The following is an 18,735-nucleotide window of genomic DNA, read 5'->3' on the forward strand; positions in this document are numbered from 1 at the left end:
CCATGCGGCCTGAGTCGCTCTCTCAAACACAGCCCAGAGGAATTTTAGCCAGTATATAAGCCAAGTGGCTTAAAAGGGCAAGAAATGCCTACTGCTGCACTCAGGATGGAACGTAACAAAAAATAAATAAATAAATAAAAAAATGAAAGTGTCTGATAGCCGGCTTATTCGGGTCCGACTTAAGCAGGGTTTACTGTGTGTGTGTGTGCATATATATATATATATATATATATATATATATATATATATATATATATATATATATATATATATATATATATATATATATATATATATATATATATATATATTCAAATAAAGAAATTAAAAGTGTAGTTACTAAAATATCAGGCAGTTGCTGTTAAGCTTACACCTCTGTGGTTCATTAATAAAGGGAAGCCTATATTTATAAATAATTGTGGTAAGCTACCTTAATTCTAAGTCTTGTTTCCTATATTGTTTATTGTACACTACAGTTCACTTATATTCTTTTCAGGCACCTAGCATGAAAGGATACGTGTCACTTGGTTCTGTACCAAACTTGACTGGAACAGCAACAGATGGAATGCCACCTATGCAGCAGTCTAATCCAAACCTAGGCCTAGAGACTTTGCAAGAAGTACGCATGGGAGGTCGGCGCACCTCAACTGGGTACATCAGTATGCCAACTAATGAGAGTGATGGAATGAGCTTTCAAATGGATGACTTGGATAAGCTAGTTCTTCCACATGAGCGTCGGCCAGGTGACTACATAGCATACTCTCGCCACTACATACCATACAAAAAGATATCAGACTTTTCACCCTACACAAAGGCTCAGTCTTTGCCATGGTTAAACACTGGTTATGTTGCTGTAGCTCAGGCTGAAGATGGAGGGCAATCTGTACCAGGGGCTCAGGAGTATGTAACTGTGGGTGATGCTATGAATGCGATGAAGAGGCAGCCATCCCTTCCTTCACTGTCCAGGGATATCAGTAAAACACTGATCACACCAGATAAAGATCTGCCTCCAGGTGCTTATTGTAAATTGGGTGCACGAGGATCACCTGACCCATTACCAAACTCCCACGGGTATGTCAGTGAGACTCATCATATGCCTGTGCCCAGCTCCTTAGCGTTCAGTCCTCCTGTATGTAAGTCACCATATGTTACTTGTGCAATGGCAGAATCAATCGCATCCCCTAAAAAAGAGCCACTGAAAACAACAAATGACAATGTGTCTGTAGGGGACATAACAGATGGACAGTGGGCTTATCCCATTATGCATCCCATTACTCCAGAAGAAACCAGAGAGGTATTGTCTGCCCCTGTTGAAGGTACACGAAGTAGAACCATACAGCCAACCAGGCCAAACAGCTCTGAAACAAATCATAATAGAAGTCAGTTTCCCCCTACAGGGCATTCACTATCCAAGCAGAGCTCAGGTTATGCATCAGCCAATGTTTCATTAACATTTCAAGATCCTCTTGTTATGTCCCCTAAAAAGCTCTTGGCACGTAGTCAGGAGCCTCACTCTGTAGTTTACTCACCCAATCACAAGCCCTCAATGGTGTGAAGTTTGAGTCCAGTAGTTACTGAATGACATAGAGATTATTAATTACTAAGTCTTTCTCTTCCATTTTTCCGATTAAATTTCAATTTCACGGATGGGTCATCTAACATATCTTTTCACATAATGTCAATTTAAGTTACTTCAAAGTTAAACTCCAAAATAGAATTCAATGTTAAAGCAATGCTAACTGATGGACACTGGTCTTCATCAATTTACCAGTGGTGTAACATTTCTATTATTTACAAAACTAGAAGGTAATTTTGTGTATTCTATGTCATAAGTGCTTGATGGAAGATGAGTAAGCTTCACTTCATTTTCTCATCCTTTTGTTGCCATTGTGGTACACTCTTAGAAAGTACAAAGATATATTCCCAATAGTTGGTTTTGTGCCAGTAGAATGTGATGAATTCACAGTCTATGACTCCAGTTTGGAGTAGGTTTTGAAACAATTAGATAAAGTTACTGAATGGTTCACAAGTATCATATATATCATAACAAAACAAAATTAGGAAATATTCTCCACTTATTTTCATCATAAATCTACAATATACATTTTTTATTTACTCTGGTACTTGAATTTCAGAACACTTTAATTTATAATTAGCTAAAATTTACTAAAGTTTAATTTTAACATCAAATTATTTGGTTTCTGAATATTACATTGGTCAGTGCAACAATTAATTGGTTATTATGAGTCTTTATAATAAGTGACACTCCAGATCCTCCCTGAGGATGTTGAAGAGTTGTGCCTCATGAACGTCAAGCAAGTATTACCAAAGCTTTTTATCCTCATATATGATGAAAATCCAAAACATGGAAGCATTACTCTGCTGGTACATAGAGGTAAACCACAGCTACAGGGGATGACAGTTGTTTGAGGATTGTTCTGCACGAGAGGTGATGATTGGGGGTAGTCCAGGGTGGATGTCTCAGCTCAGTGCCAAGTAGTTGACTTGTGTGTTGAGAGTTTATGCCACATTTCCGAATGCTCAATATATCTCATCTGGAATACTCAGTTTGCGTATATAAGAGATTTAGGGGTTCAGTGCTATCTGTATGTTAATGTGTAACTGATACTCAGAATGGTAAGGAGTGAACTGAAAGATGTATGCCACAGTTCATTTACATGTCATTTATAGTAAATATCCTTGAATAATGGCTTATGTGTCTTGCACTGTGAGAAGCAAAACTTTTAGGTGTAGCAAGTGATATTTGAATTGTTTGAATACTTATGCACCTGTTTTGTATTATATTCAATATGTTTTTATGTACAAAGGTTCACTGAAATGAATATTTGGTGGCATGTAGAGACACAAGAAAGTTGGGGCATTGTGTTGGAAAGATCAATTTGCATGTCGATTGTTATCCATTCAAGGGTACTATAATTATATTTTAACATTACCCAAGATTTATGTATTTCAGCTTACTTCCTATTATACTACTAAAACTGTCATTGCTCACATACCATAGTACTGCTTGCCTCCAACATCATGTCCGTATAATCAAAATTGGTGTCCAACGGATGATATTCTGTACATAATAGTCTAGTGAAACTCATTCATCAGATTGAACATTTTACATAGCTTTGCCTCACACTCCGGGGCAGAATAAAACCGGTCCATAGTAAAAGCCAGCTTACAGTACAGTGCATCTTAAACACTACCCTGTGATACGACACCGTGCTCATGCACAGTGTTTTGAATGTTATTTGTTAGCTTCGACAGAAAGATGTTTTATACACTAAGGAAAGGGTTGTGGAATATAAATATCTCAAAGTAGAATCATATTATCACCAAAATTTATTTCCAAAAGAAATAGAATGAAGTGAAGGTCTGGATGGTTATTAACCGTCTTCATTTAGTGTTGTAATTTTTTTACATAATTGTAAGATGACTCGTGTCATACTATTACACATGGAGGAAGTTTGGGAGATTGAAGAAAATTATGATAAAGTAACACATGCATACTTTATAAATGTAGAATAGTATCAAAATTGAAAATGTCTTAAGTATTAGGTACCCATTATGAGAGTATGAGTTAGGTGTGTCCTGAGGAAGCTTGCAGCACAAAATACAGATACAAATTCATTGCATGCAAAAAGGAATAAAGGGGGGCAGCACACACACAAAGATCAATCCAACCATCAGACTGTCCAAGCACTTCTTTAACTCTCCAATGATTGGCCTCTGTACTGTTCATGATGGATAATGATGGTAAATTATGCAAAGTGAACAGTTAAATCAGTGGTAGATTGATTATATTAGCTTTATAACATATTTACTGCATAGAAGTGTAATGTCTTACATGTACCAACACATATAAACATGAAATATGGAGCAATTACTATGCTCAATATTCATAACATCAGTGTTGTCACATAAAAAGGTGTTTTGCCCTTTCATAACAACCTGCAGTGTCTAGTCCTCAGCTGTAAGCTTGTACAAAGTTATTTTTAAAGAATTTATTAATGTTATTTGACACCTGTTGCAAGCTTTGATGTTGCTTTCCATTATTATAATTAACCTTATAGATCATGTGCAATTCATCAGAAAACTCCCATTACATTATCATAATAATAGTGCATATTACTTTGTTTAACCTTTTGTAACCACTGGAAACATGTTACACTTTGTTCGTGAAATTTGATAATGGTAGAAGTTCAAGCTATTGGAAAGTAATATATTCTCACTTGAGTCTTTCATATTCAATTCTTACTGCTGCTGTTATGCAAAAACCCATAAATGATTTGTTTAATGTGTGGACATGGTTATGTTCTCTCAAAGTTTTCTGTTGTGTTGGCTGTACTGTATACATGCCATGTGTGCATAGATATTATAGGTTAATGAATTTGGGTACTGCTGAAACTCAGTAGCTCAAAACAGTTGTAAATAAAAAAAGAATATTAATGAGTGAATTGGGTGTGATATGGTCATCACTGGAGAACACTGTACAGTATATACCTTTGAATCTTGTGCCAAAGTGATTGGTGGTAAAACAGGAAAAAGTCTCTGTAAGGCTTGTGTTAAGGATGGGTAAGACTTTGTTCTAAATTGTAAAGGTATTTTTGTATGAATTTCTGCTGAATATAATCGTGGATCTGCATGGACATACTTGGCAGTTATACATAACTATTCTCATAAAGTATTTTCTTTAATAAAGAGGAATTTCAAAAGATAAGTACCTAAGCATCTATGGGAAATTGCTAAAATTATCCATAAAGTTTTGGTGAGTAAGCTATGTGAATGACACCCAAGTTAACCAATTTGTCAGTCCACAGTATTGATAATGCAGTGTCTTGAAGTTAATGCCCTCCAATACATCTTGCTTTTATTGTTCTAACATACTGAACTCAGATGTTCAATAACATAAATATTGAATATTTGGAAAACAGAGATTTATAAGTATGAGAGTTGATGTAAGAGTGTGTCTGTGTTTTTTGTTAATAGTTATTTACCATGAACCTTAGTATATTCATGCTACATTTTCATAGGTCTTCCTTCCTCCCCTATTCCAATAAAACTTAATTCTTCTGAGATCAGCACTTATTATTACATTGTGCAAAACTGGTTACTGAATCAGCATTTAGTGCTGTGTCTCACCTACAGGAAATTTGAACCAAAATTCATTTTTAGAAATTAAAGTTGCGCATGTTAAAAAAATAGTATTCAGTTAAAATTTGCTACAGAAAGCAAACAGTGACTGTGTATATTTCTTTATAGATATGTGCTCTAGAAATTCAGTGTAGGACTTTGGCTGTTGGACATGTGGTTGGTGTGCATCGTATGGCTAGGATTGAACTGTAACTATAATAATTAAGTCGATACCATGTACAAAATACTGAAAAAATATTTTTGTTTGCAAATAGCTCTTTTATTACTATTTCCACATCTCATGACCCTCAACAAGGACGTGTAGAGCACTGGGAAAGAAGCTGTTAGACAATGTGATTATTGTCGAAAGACTACCCATTGGTGTAGCAGTATTCAGGGGGAGTAAGTCTTCCATTTGGTTGGAAAATAAATCCAGATGTAACCTTTCATACAACTTCTTTGTATAAGACACAACAGTCCATGGATGCTTGAGTAGGGTGGACATCAAATGAATGAATGGGGACTAATGGAACCTCAGCATATCTATCTAATAAGAAGAGTTGCAATAGCAAAGATAACAGTTCCAAGTCATGCTGATCTTGTGGGTTTATACCTTAATACAAGTTACCAACTCAACCAGACTAGTGTTGGTGGCTTACTGCAAACCCCTGCTAATGATCACCTCGCACTCAGCACACTGCTCTAGGATCCTCTTACACAGACCTCAAGCAGGACACCTGTGAGCATGCTTGAACCATGGAATGCCACTAGGTGGAGTGACGGCCTCCAGAATTAAGGGAAATTTGCTGCAATATTATGTTGCATTTCTTATATTCTACTGTAGCTGCATCATTAAGAAGTTCTTGACAGCATCCGTCAAACTGTTTCCTCCGTGTCTGGAAATGTGCACATCTAACAGAGCCTTAGCATCTATGTACTTACTCCTTGAAGGATTCTTTGTGAACTCCATTTACAAAGACAGAAAGACATCTTGACTGCAGAGGAAGCAGAAGGGCAAGAAAATGGGCATGGTAGCAGGAGCCACAAGGAGCCAGCACAGGGAGCTAATGAGTATGCCATCTCAGTGTTGCACAGGCTGTCCTCCATCTGCACCACCTCAAGGTCTTCAAAGAACTGAAAAGTAATATATTTTCTATCATATGGTTGATACCATGCTAGTTCAGGCACACACAAAAGACAACTTTAAGATTTAAATGATGGCATTATCTGATATAGCCATAAAAAAAAGAAATTCACTTTACAAATAAACCAGAACTTAAGAAAAATAGTAATGAAGAAAGAGGCACTATCTAGGGCTAGACTCACAAAAAACAGTCCAGATATCTCTGCGGGTGCTGCTATCCTAGAAGTCATTCCATCAAGCAACAAGGCTACGAGACTTAGATGAACAAGTACATGTAAAAAGTCAAGAGCACAGCAGTTTCATTATGATCATCTGTACAAAGGCACTTCAGATATGCACACATTTTTAAAAGATCATAATCAATATCATGGCAATATCAATATCATGGCAATTATGGCTAAATCCTAGATTTATCTATTGTATTATACTTACAAACTTTGTTTACATCTACAGTACCCTCCCAAGTTTCGCGCTTGCTTCGTTCTGAAGGTACTGCGCTAAACACGAGGGTTGCAAAACTCAGGGTATTGGAAACACTGAAAAAGCGCTTTTTTGTTCCAACCCATGGAGAAGCTGACTTTTTTTTCCCCTTTACTCCCTTGTTATCTCAAAATATGTACCTTGGAAAAAGCAAGAAAATTGGAAGAGAACGGGTCGTTTTGAAGCTGCAGCTGAAGGCAGCTGCCTTATGATTGGCTGACAGTTCTGAAAACACGCTCATGATTCGCTGGGATTCCAATGACGTCATCGCCGGCACTCACCCAATCAGCGGCCTCACTGCCTTAATCCCTTCACTCCGGCAGCATCCCGGCGTCACCATTAGTCCTCTTCTAAACCTCTTAATCCTCTTCCATTTCCTCTTAATCCTTTTCTAAACCTCTTAAGAGGAAATGGAAGAGGATTAAGAGGAATTTAGAGGAGGATTGAGAGGTTTAGAAGAGGATTAATTCTCTTCCATTTCCTCTTGACCCTTTCCATACTGTGACACCGACGTCTGCGTCATGGATGGAAAGGGTTAAGGTGGTGTCACTATTAGCCATTTTCCTCCAATCGTTGGGGCTATGGGCAACACTAGTATGCCCAACCAGGAGCGAGTTGCCGGTTGTCCGTCAGCTGGTGTCACACTGGGCCTTTTTCCTCCCACCGTGTTGGCAGCAGCTAGGGCAACCGGTGTGCGTCACACGGCCAAGGTCGGTTGCCCACATCCACAACGTAAACAAAGCACTTGCCCTGTAACAACATGGCGTTGTTGGCTGAAGTAAGGGCTGTCGTGGCTTGTGCTGCCATTACCCAAGTTATGGACTTGCTGCTGCAGTTAAATGGAAGGCTTCCCTGCCAGAAGTTCTCATTGTCACCACTACGCGTGCACGGCCAACCCACCATCTAGACTCCAACCACATAAACATGTGGATCGAGTAGCAACAAACACACACACACGCACACACACACACACACACACCAGACTCATCATGAACCATGGCATATGTTTCTGCAAAACAAAAATGGCTTTGTCATTTCCTAAAGTATGTTAGAACTTATTTGGTGTGTGGTTCTTACAAACCAAACATACCCAATGGCAAGAAGAGAGCAGTGTTAAAGATGACTGTTCTCTTCTTGCCAAGAGTTAGGTTTGGTTCATGTGAGCCACTCACCAAATATGTTCTAACACACTTATAAAGAAATGGTGAAATCGTTTCTGTTTATGAGAAACATCTGCCATGGTTCATGATGAGTCTGGTGTGTGTGTGTGCATACATGTGTGTGTGTGTATGTTTGTTGCTACTTGATCCATGTGTTTATGTGGTTTAAGTCTAGATGGGTGGGTTGGCCGTGCACGCGTAGTGGTGACAATGAGAACTTCTGGCAGGGAGGAACCACAGGCACGACACACCCACAACTGCTTCTTCCTTCCATTTAACTGCAGCAACAAGTCCATAACTTGGGTAATGGCAGCACAAGCCGTAACAGCCCTTACTTTAGTAGACGACGCCATGTCAATACATGGCAAGTGCTTTGTTTACGTTGTGGATGTGGGCAACCGACCTTGGCCGTGTGCGATGCACACCCGGAAAAGTTGGAGTTGCTGGTTGCCCTAGCTGTCGCCAATGCAGTGGGAGGAAAAAGGACCAGTGTGGCACCAACTTACTGACAACTTGCTCTTGGTTGGGCACACGGGCATTGCCCTTATGCCCAACGGTTGGAGGAAAATGGCCAGTGTGACACCGCCTTAACCCTGGAACACATTCGAGGACATGATTGCGACTCACCCCAACTTTTCGTGGTGCATGCACCCTATGCAGGCTAAATGGGTGGGGCCCCTATACCTTCCTAAAATGATGTACTGTTTTGGTGGAAGGTGGTTGGTGTATGCTCTTTTACTTTGTTTGTCAGATAATGAAGGTTTTAGCACAAGTGTCCACGAATGTGTTCCCTTTGACAGTTCCACCATCAAGATGTTGTGCTACTAAGAGGCATTCAAACTATAGTTGAAAGATTAAATTTTCAGGTGGTGTCTTACAAATTTAATAAAAGAAACTGTAAGTATTGTTTTTTTCATTGTCCCAAAATTGGTACAAAATAGTGACCATGAATGTGTTACCGTAAAAAATAAAAAATAAATTGAATGTGTTCCAGGGTTAAGGCCATAGCTGGGCACGATAACAGAAAACCTTATTTCTGATGACCGATAACTGATAATGAAAAACCTAATTGGTGATAACCGATATTCGTTAACTGGAGACATATAGGCGATAACCGATACCCGATATAAATCCACAATTCCGATACTAGCTAGAGATAAGTCCAATAGGCGAAAACGATACTATATTGATATTTCAGATAGAAAAACAGAGATGAATTCAAATTTTCATTACCGGTATTTTAGAAAACTTACAAAACCTGAAAACCACACGTTGACACGTACATATGGAAAGTAATACTAGAAACGCCTGAACCTGTGTTGTGTTATTTGGCGTCCCCACCGTCAAAAGCTGGTGCTTTTGTTTCCAAACACTGATCTCTCGTGAACTGCGCATGCTCAGACCAGCAAGCGTAGACCTGTACAGTCTCACAAAGCTTTTTAACCGTAATTAAGAGTTGCTGGAAGGCTAAATCAGACACAGTACCACTACCACCATCCCCGCTGTTTCTAGAACGACACTGTACGATTTGTATTTATATGCACAGTGTCATTCTAGAAACAGCGAGGATGGTGGTACTGTATGTCTGATTCAGGTTTCCAGCAACTCTTCTGTGTTAAAAAGCTTTGTGAGACTGTACAGGGCTACACTTACTGGTCTGAGCATGCGCAGTTCACGAGAGACCAGTGTTTGTATGGCGCTTTTGACGATGGGACACCAAATAACACAACACCGGGTGCCTTCAATACCATGGCATGCTCACAAACGAATATGGAATATCAAATTTGAGGCAGTGAATAATCATTTTTGGGGCAGTTAAATGATTTTTCTCTTTGATATATTGATTTTTGAGTAATATAAAAAAAATAACCTAATGTATTCATGTTGATGATCTAAATATGAAGTCTCTTCACCGAAGATATTTCATACCCCGAAGTTTTTTCATACAACACCGGGCCACGCATGCGCAGTAGAGAGACAACGGTTTTCTTTCTGAGAGGCAGAAAAAAGTAGCGATTATCGCTAGTTTGGTTACAAAAGTAACGAATATACCGATATATATTTAAATAAGTAGCGGATGGCCGATAACCCGATTTTGTTATCAGCAATAAAGTATCGCAATAACTTATCGCGACACTTGGAAAAGGGAAGAAAACGGGAAGAGAGAACTCTCCCCAACTCTGGCTTCATCATTTAATAAGTCTCTCTCTCTCTCTCTCTCTCTCTCTCTCTCTCTTGACCGTAGCCCCAGTGTTTGGAGGCAAACAGCCAGTGTGACACTACCTTTAAAGGCAGCGCACTTGACGCCGATGGTAGGTAAACGTGACCCGTACATGTCAAAGCAGCAAGTGCCCTAGTTTGTGTTGCTGATGAGATGGTACTAGGCCTATGAGGCTGGCCACCTATAACATCAGTTTGAGTTGTGGTCCTGCCATGTGAGGTGCTTTTGTGGGGCTCCTATGTAGAGCTAACTTTACAGCCCCATTGTCTGGGATTCTGGACAATGGGGCTGTAAATTTTTGTGACTTTACAGCATGGGCCAAAACAACCTGAGCTGCAAAATGGCTGGGGGGGCTTGGGCATCTCGGTGGACACCTCGACTCCACAAGCGACGAGTTTGAGCAGCACACCTCAGCGCTGGCTGACTGTGATTTTTCAATACATGTTTTTTCACACATTTTTCTTTTCAATACAAATTTCATGGTTTAATATAAGTAATTTATAATCAAGTTTAGAAGTGCATATATTCTATGTTTAACCCGGTGACTGTGGATTTCCTACATGAAGACCTCACCAAGCTGCAGCAATGGAACAAAAAGTGGCTGCTACAATTAATGGAAGAAAAATGTAGTCCTGCATCTTGGGAGGGGATATCTACCACATGGGAAACACTCCACTATCAACCACAGAGGCAGAGAAAGACCTGGGAGCATATGTTACCAGGCAACCAGTGAAAGCCAAATCTGTGCCAATCACAGCGGATGGGTTCAAGTAAAGGAGTAAACTTAGTGCCATTTCTAAATGGGGTTTTTTTTATTTTTTTTTTACATACCTCAAAAGTTTCTCTGGAATTCAGAACTTGTCTGGTGATAACGTTATATTTGGAGCCCTGGTGATCAAGGGTTAAGGGTCTTTCCATAACAGGCAGGTCATTACAATTACTTAGGGTTTTCGTATAATAACTGACGCAAGTGGTAATGCCATGTGTACATATACAAAAACAGAAGTAATCCAGAGGTTCTTCGATAAGGTGAACTCTAATTCATGTGTACCACTCCCACATGCCAGGGTTATGGTGAAACCTTTGGGTGTGAGAATTACTAGTGCCTAATGTAACTTAAAGGTTTGAGGTTGTGAACTTGACCACTAAATTAGTAACCAAACCAGTCTGCTGTCACCTTCAGTGGGCTCGACACCAAGGAGACTGTCGACAAACCTAACACCAACATGGGGAGATGGTGGCCCAGTGATCAGCATGCAGACGTGGTGATCCCGAAAGTTAGAGTTAAACAAGTTATAACCATCGCCAAGAGTTGAAAAATTACCCAGATGTTGTTCAGCAGATCTTCTATCAACCCTAATTTTAGCGGCTTCAATCAACAGGACCAGCAGGAGCACCGTTGCCGGATTATCGTACTCAGAGCATCGTATTTACCGGTTTCTCCCATAACTATTCCCAAGAAACATCAAATAATTAACCATTTTTACGATAACTATATATGAAGCCAATTATTGGGGTGAAGGAGATAGTTCTTGGGTCGGAAATCGGCAAACACGAGGCTGAGTACGACAATCTGGCAACGTTGACCAGGAGGAAGCATGGCCAAGCAAGTCATATACCAAGGCATCCACTTAAGATAAAATTCATACGTAATTAAGTACCTGGGCGACCTGCCTCCCCTAGGGCTGCTGCACCATCGGCCAAAACACACGTCTGGGCCTTCCTGCGGGTCTGGCTGGCGGAATATGTCAAAGGTGTGGCCTGTGACGCTTCCCTCCATCACCGCCGTGGCCCTCCTGTGTCGAGTCCGAACCAGCGTTACCAGATTATCGTACTCAGCCACTCACCACATTGTATTTTCCGGTTTCTGACTCACAGCTATCGCAAACAAACACATATAAGTCACGCTTTTAACAATAACTTTAACTGGAATCTAGTTATCTGTGTGAGTAGGAGAGTTTTGGGCCCTGGAACTGATCAATGCAATGTTTTAAGTACGATAATGTGGTAACTCTGGTCCGAACCTGCGTTCCCAGATTATCGTACTCAGAGCATCGTATTTTCGGTTTCCCCATAACTATTGCAAAAGGAAGACACCAGTAATTAACCATTTCAACGATAACTATAAATAAACCTAACTAGTGAGATGGAGGAGACCGTCTTGGGGTCGGAAATCGGCAAATATAAGAGGCTGACCACGACGATCTGGCAAAGCTGGTCTGAATCACACCACACAGCAGCGATGCCAAGTCATGGTACTAGGAACATCGTAACTATTGCCAGGAAACACCAATTATTAACCATTTTAACAATAGCTATACATGACGCCAGTTATTGCGGTGGAGGAGACAGTTTTGGGGGCGGAAATCGGCAAACATAAAGAGGTTGTACGACATTCTGGCAACGTTGCAACAAACATAGTGTCCGAACCTTCGGAGCTGAACTCGCGCCGCTGGCTTCACCACGCCGAGGCAGGGCTCCCGGCCACAATGCATATGCAGAAATTCCCCAAAGAGGGTCCAAAATTTCCTAAAATTGACACATCTCAGCCAGCCATCACAAGAGTCACTCGTCCAGCTGTAGGTATTAGCGAGCCGGAGGCATCGGCCACCCTTGACTCCGTTGACCCGACGGAAGCCCACCGTCATTTTGTTTTTTTACTTTTTTCTGGAAATGCGCAAATTAAAATGCTAAGGACATTTCTGATGGTGAATACTAGAACTAGAGTTCCATCATCATTTGGCCGGGACCGGTGGCCTATATCTCCTTTCGCTTCTTACTTGGTTTATCAAGATATATATATATATATATATATATATATATATATATATATATATATATATATATATATAATAAAAAAAAAACGTATCTAGAGCTGTGACGCGGGTTCAAATATCGCTCTGCAGATCCATGGAGCTCCTGCGTCTCCCTCCACCAAGGGCAAACTCGCCAGCAAAAGAAAACGGAATCTTAGATAACCCCATAAGTGTGCTAATTATGATTTCTTCACTGTCGATGGTGAGTTTGACTCTTGTCTTGGTGAAGAGAGCAGGTAAAAAAAGTAGGTTTCTTTGTAGTACATGCCGGGAAGCGCGTTTACGATTCCTAATGTTGTTTTCTCAACGCCTACTTTTGGCGAGTTTGACCTTTCTATTTTCGACGCCTCCCTTCCCATTCAGCACTTGGTCTCCACGGTCATAATGGTTACTATTTTCTTCCAGAGATCCCCATCTTGGCAAAATACAGAAATGAGCTTCACACTGGCGGACAAGAGGGTAGTTTGCTACGTCGGCAGTCCATCATCGCAAAGTGTAAGAGGATTCTTAAAACGTCTTTATTAGGGACAAAAATGTTGATTTCAGCTGCAAGATAAATTAAAAGTTTCACTACCCTTAGGACGGGACCATATAATGATTAATTTATTTGAGGTAGAACGAAACCTTAGCTGCCCTATTGCCCTGTGGAAAACTATAATATTAACGCCATTCTTAAAAGTCATTTTCTTGGTCGATAAGAAGCGAGTGGAATCTTAAGAACATCTTTTCAGTGGTTAATTATTAAAATTGGAACTTCTCAGCCAATCAGATTTCTGGTTACTAGTGATGCTAACCAATCACGTTAATGAAAACAACTCGCCAAGTGAATCCCCTTTTCTTGCCCGTCTTGTGTGATCACGATCAGTGGCACGGAAGTCCTTGTGTGAGTGTGGTATTAGGCAAGACCCTTCACTATCACGGGCTGCCCTCCGCCCTCTGTAAGTGAAGGTTGCTGTCCCACACACACTAAGAGCATTAGAATGGAGGTATTTTTTCCTGTCATTTTTTTCTCTCATCAGTTCCGCTGGATTTTGTTACGAACACCATGATAATGGACATTATAAAAAAAAGGTATCATCGATATAATAATCTGCGACAGCCATCACAATACAGGTGAACACTTTGGCGTTTATGGCCCCTGCTATCTTACTGCAGTGATTTCAAAGGCGTGCGCAGAAGCAAGTCAATCTTTCCCATGTTGGTACGTGTGGCACACACTATGCTAAATACTGCTAAGACGAGAATAATAACACTGAGAACGCTGTACCTGGGACATATTTTCCTTGTCCAATGGATTTGAGATGGTCATACCCACTCTAACTATACATGAGACGTTTTTATAACTCAGTTCAACCGTGTAGAACTTAAAGGATACCGTGTGTGTGTGTGTGTGTGTGTGTGTGTGTATATATATATATATATATATATATATATATATATATATATATATATATATATATATATATATATATATATATATATATATATATATATATATATATATATATATAGTCTTTTTGAGAACAAAAGAATTTTTGCTTTCAAGCAAAAACTTAACAGGCAGTTCCCGCCGTGGATTAATTTTTTTTCTTTTTTCGGGGGGTGCTGCCTGTAGCGCCGGTAGGCTCTCTTGAGGGGCCTCTTGGACGGCCCCAGCCAGTTAGTGGCGCAGGCTGATTTTATTTATAGTGGCTTCCGTGGAATATGATTCTTGCTTGGACCATGGTGCCCCCCGGTGCTCTACTCGAACGAAGTCGCTAAAGTTGGGGTTCATTGAAGATCTGAGTATGCATCTCATATAGGGGGATTCCATACACACAGCCTTTTTGGACGGAGCAAGGTCAATAAATCAAAGGCTCTTCTTCGCATCAACTCCCCTCCCTCCACCGCAGTGTTGCCCCTCTCTATCTTGTCGATATTTTCAGACTAACTGCTCTTCTGTACTTGCTGTCAAGACTTTCTGCTCAAGCTAACCCATATGCTATTCAAATCCCATATGCAAGAGTTACCCAGCATTTTCATTCTTCATCCCTTTCGCTGGTATGTATTCTAGAACAGTCTTCCGCTGTCTGTATGTCCTTCTGCGTAAGTCTACGACTTGAACTCTTTCTAGAGGGGTATACCAACATACCTTCTCAACCGAAATTGACCTTCTTCTGGCAACTCGTACTATACACTTTTTGTTGGAACATCGCTTGGCTGGCTTTTTTGTCTTCTATTTTTAATGCCTTTAAGCAGTTTCCATTGCTGTAAAAAATACCCTGATCGGATAGGGTAAAACAATAGTTACGTCGACCAAGCCGGGTCGGAGGGGAGGATGATGATGATTATTGGGGCGTTCTGTTCTTGGCGCCGCAACTGCAGGGTCATATGGCGCCGAACGTTAACAAAATAAACTATAATATAAAATTATAACAAAATAACGGTGAATAATTAAAAACATTATAAAAGGACTCAATAAAAGATCAATAAAACCTAAAGAAGGTTGAGTACGCCAGCCTCCTGCAGGAAGCCATAAACGTCATGTCCCGGGGACAGTGCCTTCTCCCCCAGCACCAGAGAGAGAGAGAAACTTCCATCTCCACCCCGACACCGGGAGAGGTACCGCTCTCGCAGGTCTCCCAGACTGGGGCACTCGACCAGCAAGTGCCGAACACTCAGGGGGACTAAGCAGTCATCACAGAAGGGCTGAACTCCCCGGGACATAAGGAAGCCATGTGTATATCGAGCGTGACCCACCCCAAGGCGGGCCAGGACAGTCTCCCTCTTACGACTCCTTATATGGGAATACGCACAACCCTGGTCGTGACCTACCCCATTTTTGTCGTGGCAAGCACAGCCTCCCACTTGCGCTGCCACACCGTCTGGAGTGCAGACCGCACGGTGGAATGCAAGTCCCTAAATGGAAGAGCGCACTGTGAGGGAGGAAGAGTGGCAGCGGCCAGTACCATCTCATTGGCCTCCTCATTACCACGCACGGAGACATGGGCGGGTACCCAACACACGCCTTTTGGCCAGAACCAGCCAACTAAAATCTTCCAAAAGCGGCGTCACACAGGGCAAATTTCTCCCAACATGTTGCTCGTTTTGGTTGGCGGTTGGGCAAAATGAACACCCACCAACAAGATTTGGCGGATCGGGAAGGATGGACAACGGCTGTGTTGCCAGACTGGTTGGAAGAAATCGAGGTCATATGTCATTCGTGCTGCAAGCTGTAAATGTAAATTGAAAATCAATCATCGTACATATTTACTCAAATTGTCAACTGTAAAACTCCAAAAACCGACGTACATGTGCAAGTATATGTTTGTGATTTATTTGTCCACTGTGTAAAGTTATTTATAACACTCAACTGACTGTTATGGTATGCTGGGTGGAGTCTGTGCCTGGCGCGAGGTAAACAAACTGTTCTGGCGCTTCTGCAGTCGTAGCACATGCTTCATTATGTGCAATGCAGCAACACAATCTTCTAAAACCTCAATATCCTTCCGATTCATGGTGAAGTGGCTGGCGTGGTGTTTGTTGTTGTTGGAGCGCGGCGTCACCACAACAGTTAATTAAAACAAAAAGCAATAAAAAGATAATAACAGTAATAATTATAAAACTAATATTGTTCATAATAATAATAATAATAATAATAATAATAATAATAATAATAATAATAATAATAATAATAATAATAACAATAATGACAACAATCATATTTGTTATTCATTTATTATTATTATTATTATTATTATTATTATTAGTAGTAGTAGTAGTAGTAGTAGTAGTAGTAGTAGTAGTAGCAGTAGTATAATTTTATTATAATGAAAATAATGATAATAATACGAGTAGTAGTAGTAGTAGTAGTAGTAGTAGTAGTAGTAGTAGTAGTAGTAGTAGTAGTAGAAGTAGTAGTAGTAGTAATAATGATAATAATAATAATAATAATAATAATAATAATAATAATAATAATAATAATAATAATAATAATAATAATAATAATAATAATAATAATAATAATAATAATAATAATAATAATAATAATAATAATAATAATAATAATAATAATAATAATAATAATAATAATGATAATGATAATAATAATAAAATATAATAATAATAATAATAATAATAATAATAATAATAATAATAATAATAATGACAACAATCATATTTGTTATTCATTTATTTATTTATTATTATTATTATTATTATTATTATTATTATTATTAGTAGTAGTAGTAGTAGTAGTAGTAGTAGTAGTAGTAGTAGTAGTAGTAGTAGTAGTTTTTTTTTTTTTTTTTACAGCAAAGGAGAACGCTAAAGGGCACAAAAAGTAAACATTAATAAAAAAAAGCCCCAACTCGCTGCTCCTAAAAGAATCCAAAGAGGTGGCCGAAAGATAAGTCAGTTTCGGGAGGAGAGGTGTCCTGATACCCTCCTCTTGAAAGAGTTCAAGTCGTAGGCAGGAGGAAATACAGATGAAGGAAGATTGTTCCAGAGTTTACCAGCGTGAGGGATGAAAAAGTGAAATGCTGGTTAACTCTGCATAAGGGTTTGGACAGTATAGGGATGAGCATGAGTAGAAAGTCGAGTGCAGCGGCGGGGGGGGGGAGGCATGCAGTTAGCAAGTTCAGAAGAGCAGTCAGCGTGGAAATATCGATAGAAGATAGAAAGAGGCAACATTGCGGCGGAATTTAAGAGGTGAAGACTATCAGTATGAGGAGAGCTGATGAGACGAAGAGCCTTGCCCACTCTGTCCAGAAGAGCTGTGAGGGAGCCCCCACACATGAGATGCATATCCATACGAAGGCGGACAAGGCCCCTGTATATGGACAGCAACTGTGCAGGGGAGAAGAACTGGCGGAGACGGTACAGAACGCCCAGCCTCGAGGAAGCTGATTTAGTAAGAGATGAGATATGAAGTTTCCAGTTGAGATTTTGAGTTAAGGATAGACCGAGGATGTTTAGTGTTGAGGAAGGTGATAGCTGGGTGTTGTCAAAGAATAGGGGATAGTTGTTTGGAAGATTGTGTCGAGTGGATAGGTGGAGAAACTGTGTTTTGAGGCGTTGAAGGACACCAGGTTCTTCTTGCCCCAATCGAAATAATAGTAAGGTCTGAGGTTAAGCGTTCTGCAGCCTCCAGCCTTGAGTCGTTAAGTTCCTGAAAGGTGGGTCTTCTATTAAAAGAAGTTGAATAATGCAGAGTGGAATCATCGGCGTAGGAATGGATAGGACAGTTCGTTTTGGAAAGAAGATCATCAATGAACAACAGAAAAGGGAGATAGGACAGAACCCTGTGGGACACCACTGTTAATAGATTTAGGGAAGAACAGTGACCGTCTACCACGGCAGAAATAGAACGGTCAGAAAGGAAACTCGAGATAAAGGGACAGAGAAGGATAGACACCGTAGGAGGGTAGTTTAGAAAGCAAAGATTTGTGCCAGACCCTATCAAAAGCTTTTGATATGTCCAGCGCAATAGCAAAAGTTTCACCGAAACGGCTAAGAGAGGATGACCAAGAGTCAGTTATAGGAGATCACCAGTAGAACGCCCTTGCGGAACCCATACTGGCGATCAGATAGAAGGTCAGAAGTGGAAAGGTGCTTTGAATCTTACGGGTAAGGATTGATTCAAAAGCTTTAGATAGACAAGAAAGTAAAGCAATAGGACGGTAGTTTGAGGATTGGAGCGGTCACCCTTCTTAGGTACAGGCTGTGTGAAGGCATACTTCCAGCAAGAAGGAAAGGTAGATGTTGACAGGCAGAGGCGAAAGAGTTTGACCA

The 18,735-nt window shown here is 40.2% G+C and overlaps 2 protein-coding genes and 1 long non-coding RNA gene across 6 annotated transcripts in view; 2 read left to right on the forward strand and 1 right to left on the reverse strand.

The window, feature by feature from the left end:
• The window catches only part of LOC127007029 (uncharacterized), a 100,751-nt gene extending 95,337 nt beyond the window's left edge, over positions 1-5,414 (forward strand). For all 4 annotated transcript variants that reach the window (XM_050877513.1, XM_050877516.1, XM_050877514.1 and 1 more), the window contains one exon: positions 497-5,414. In XM_050877513.1, coding sequence (XP_050733470.1) covers positions 497-1,555 — 1,059 coding nt within the window. In that variant the 3' untranslated portion in view covers positions 1,556-5,414. The remainder of the gene's footprint in view (positions 1-496) is intronic.
• On the reverse strand, positions 5,334-11,953 carry LOC127007031 (uncharacterized). The gene is made up of 2 exons (XR_007760039.1): positions 11,809-11,953; positions 5,334-6,276 (listed from the first exon to the last, which is right to left on the reverse strand). It is a non-coding gene; the product is annotated as an uncharacterized LOC127007031 (long non-coding RNA).
• Positions 11,954-13,833: 1,880 nt separating this feature from the next.
• The window catches only part of LOC127007030 (uncharacterized), a 34,380-nt gene continuing 29,478 nt past the window's right edge, over positions 13,834-18,735 (forward strand). Inside the window, exon 1 of the mRNA XM_050877517.1 lies at positions 13,834-13,901. The gene's annotated coding sequence lies outside the window, so the exon portion shown is untranslated. The remainder of the gene's footprint in view (positions 13,902-18,735) is intronic.

The sequence above is a fragment of the Eriocheir sinensis genome, chromosome 34 (genome assembly GCF_024679095.1).
Source record: "Eriocheir sinensis breed Jianghai 21 chromosome 34, ASM2467909v1, whole genome shotgun sequence".
Lineage (NCBI taxonomy): Eukaryota > Metazoa > Arthropoda > Malacostraca > Decapoda > Varunidae > Eriocheir > Eriocheir sinensis.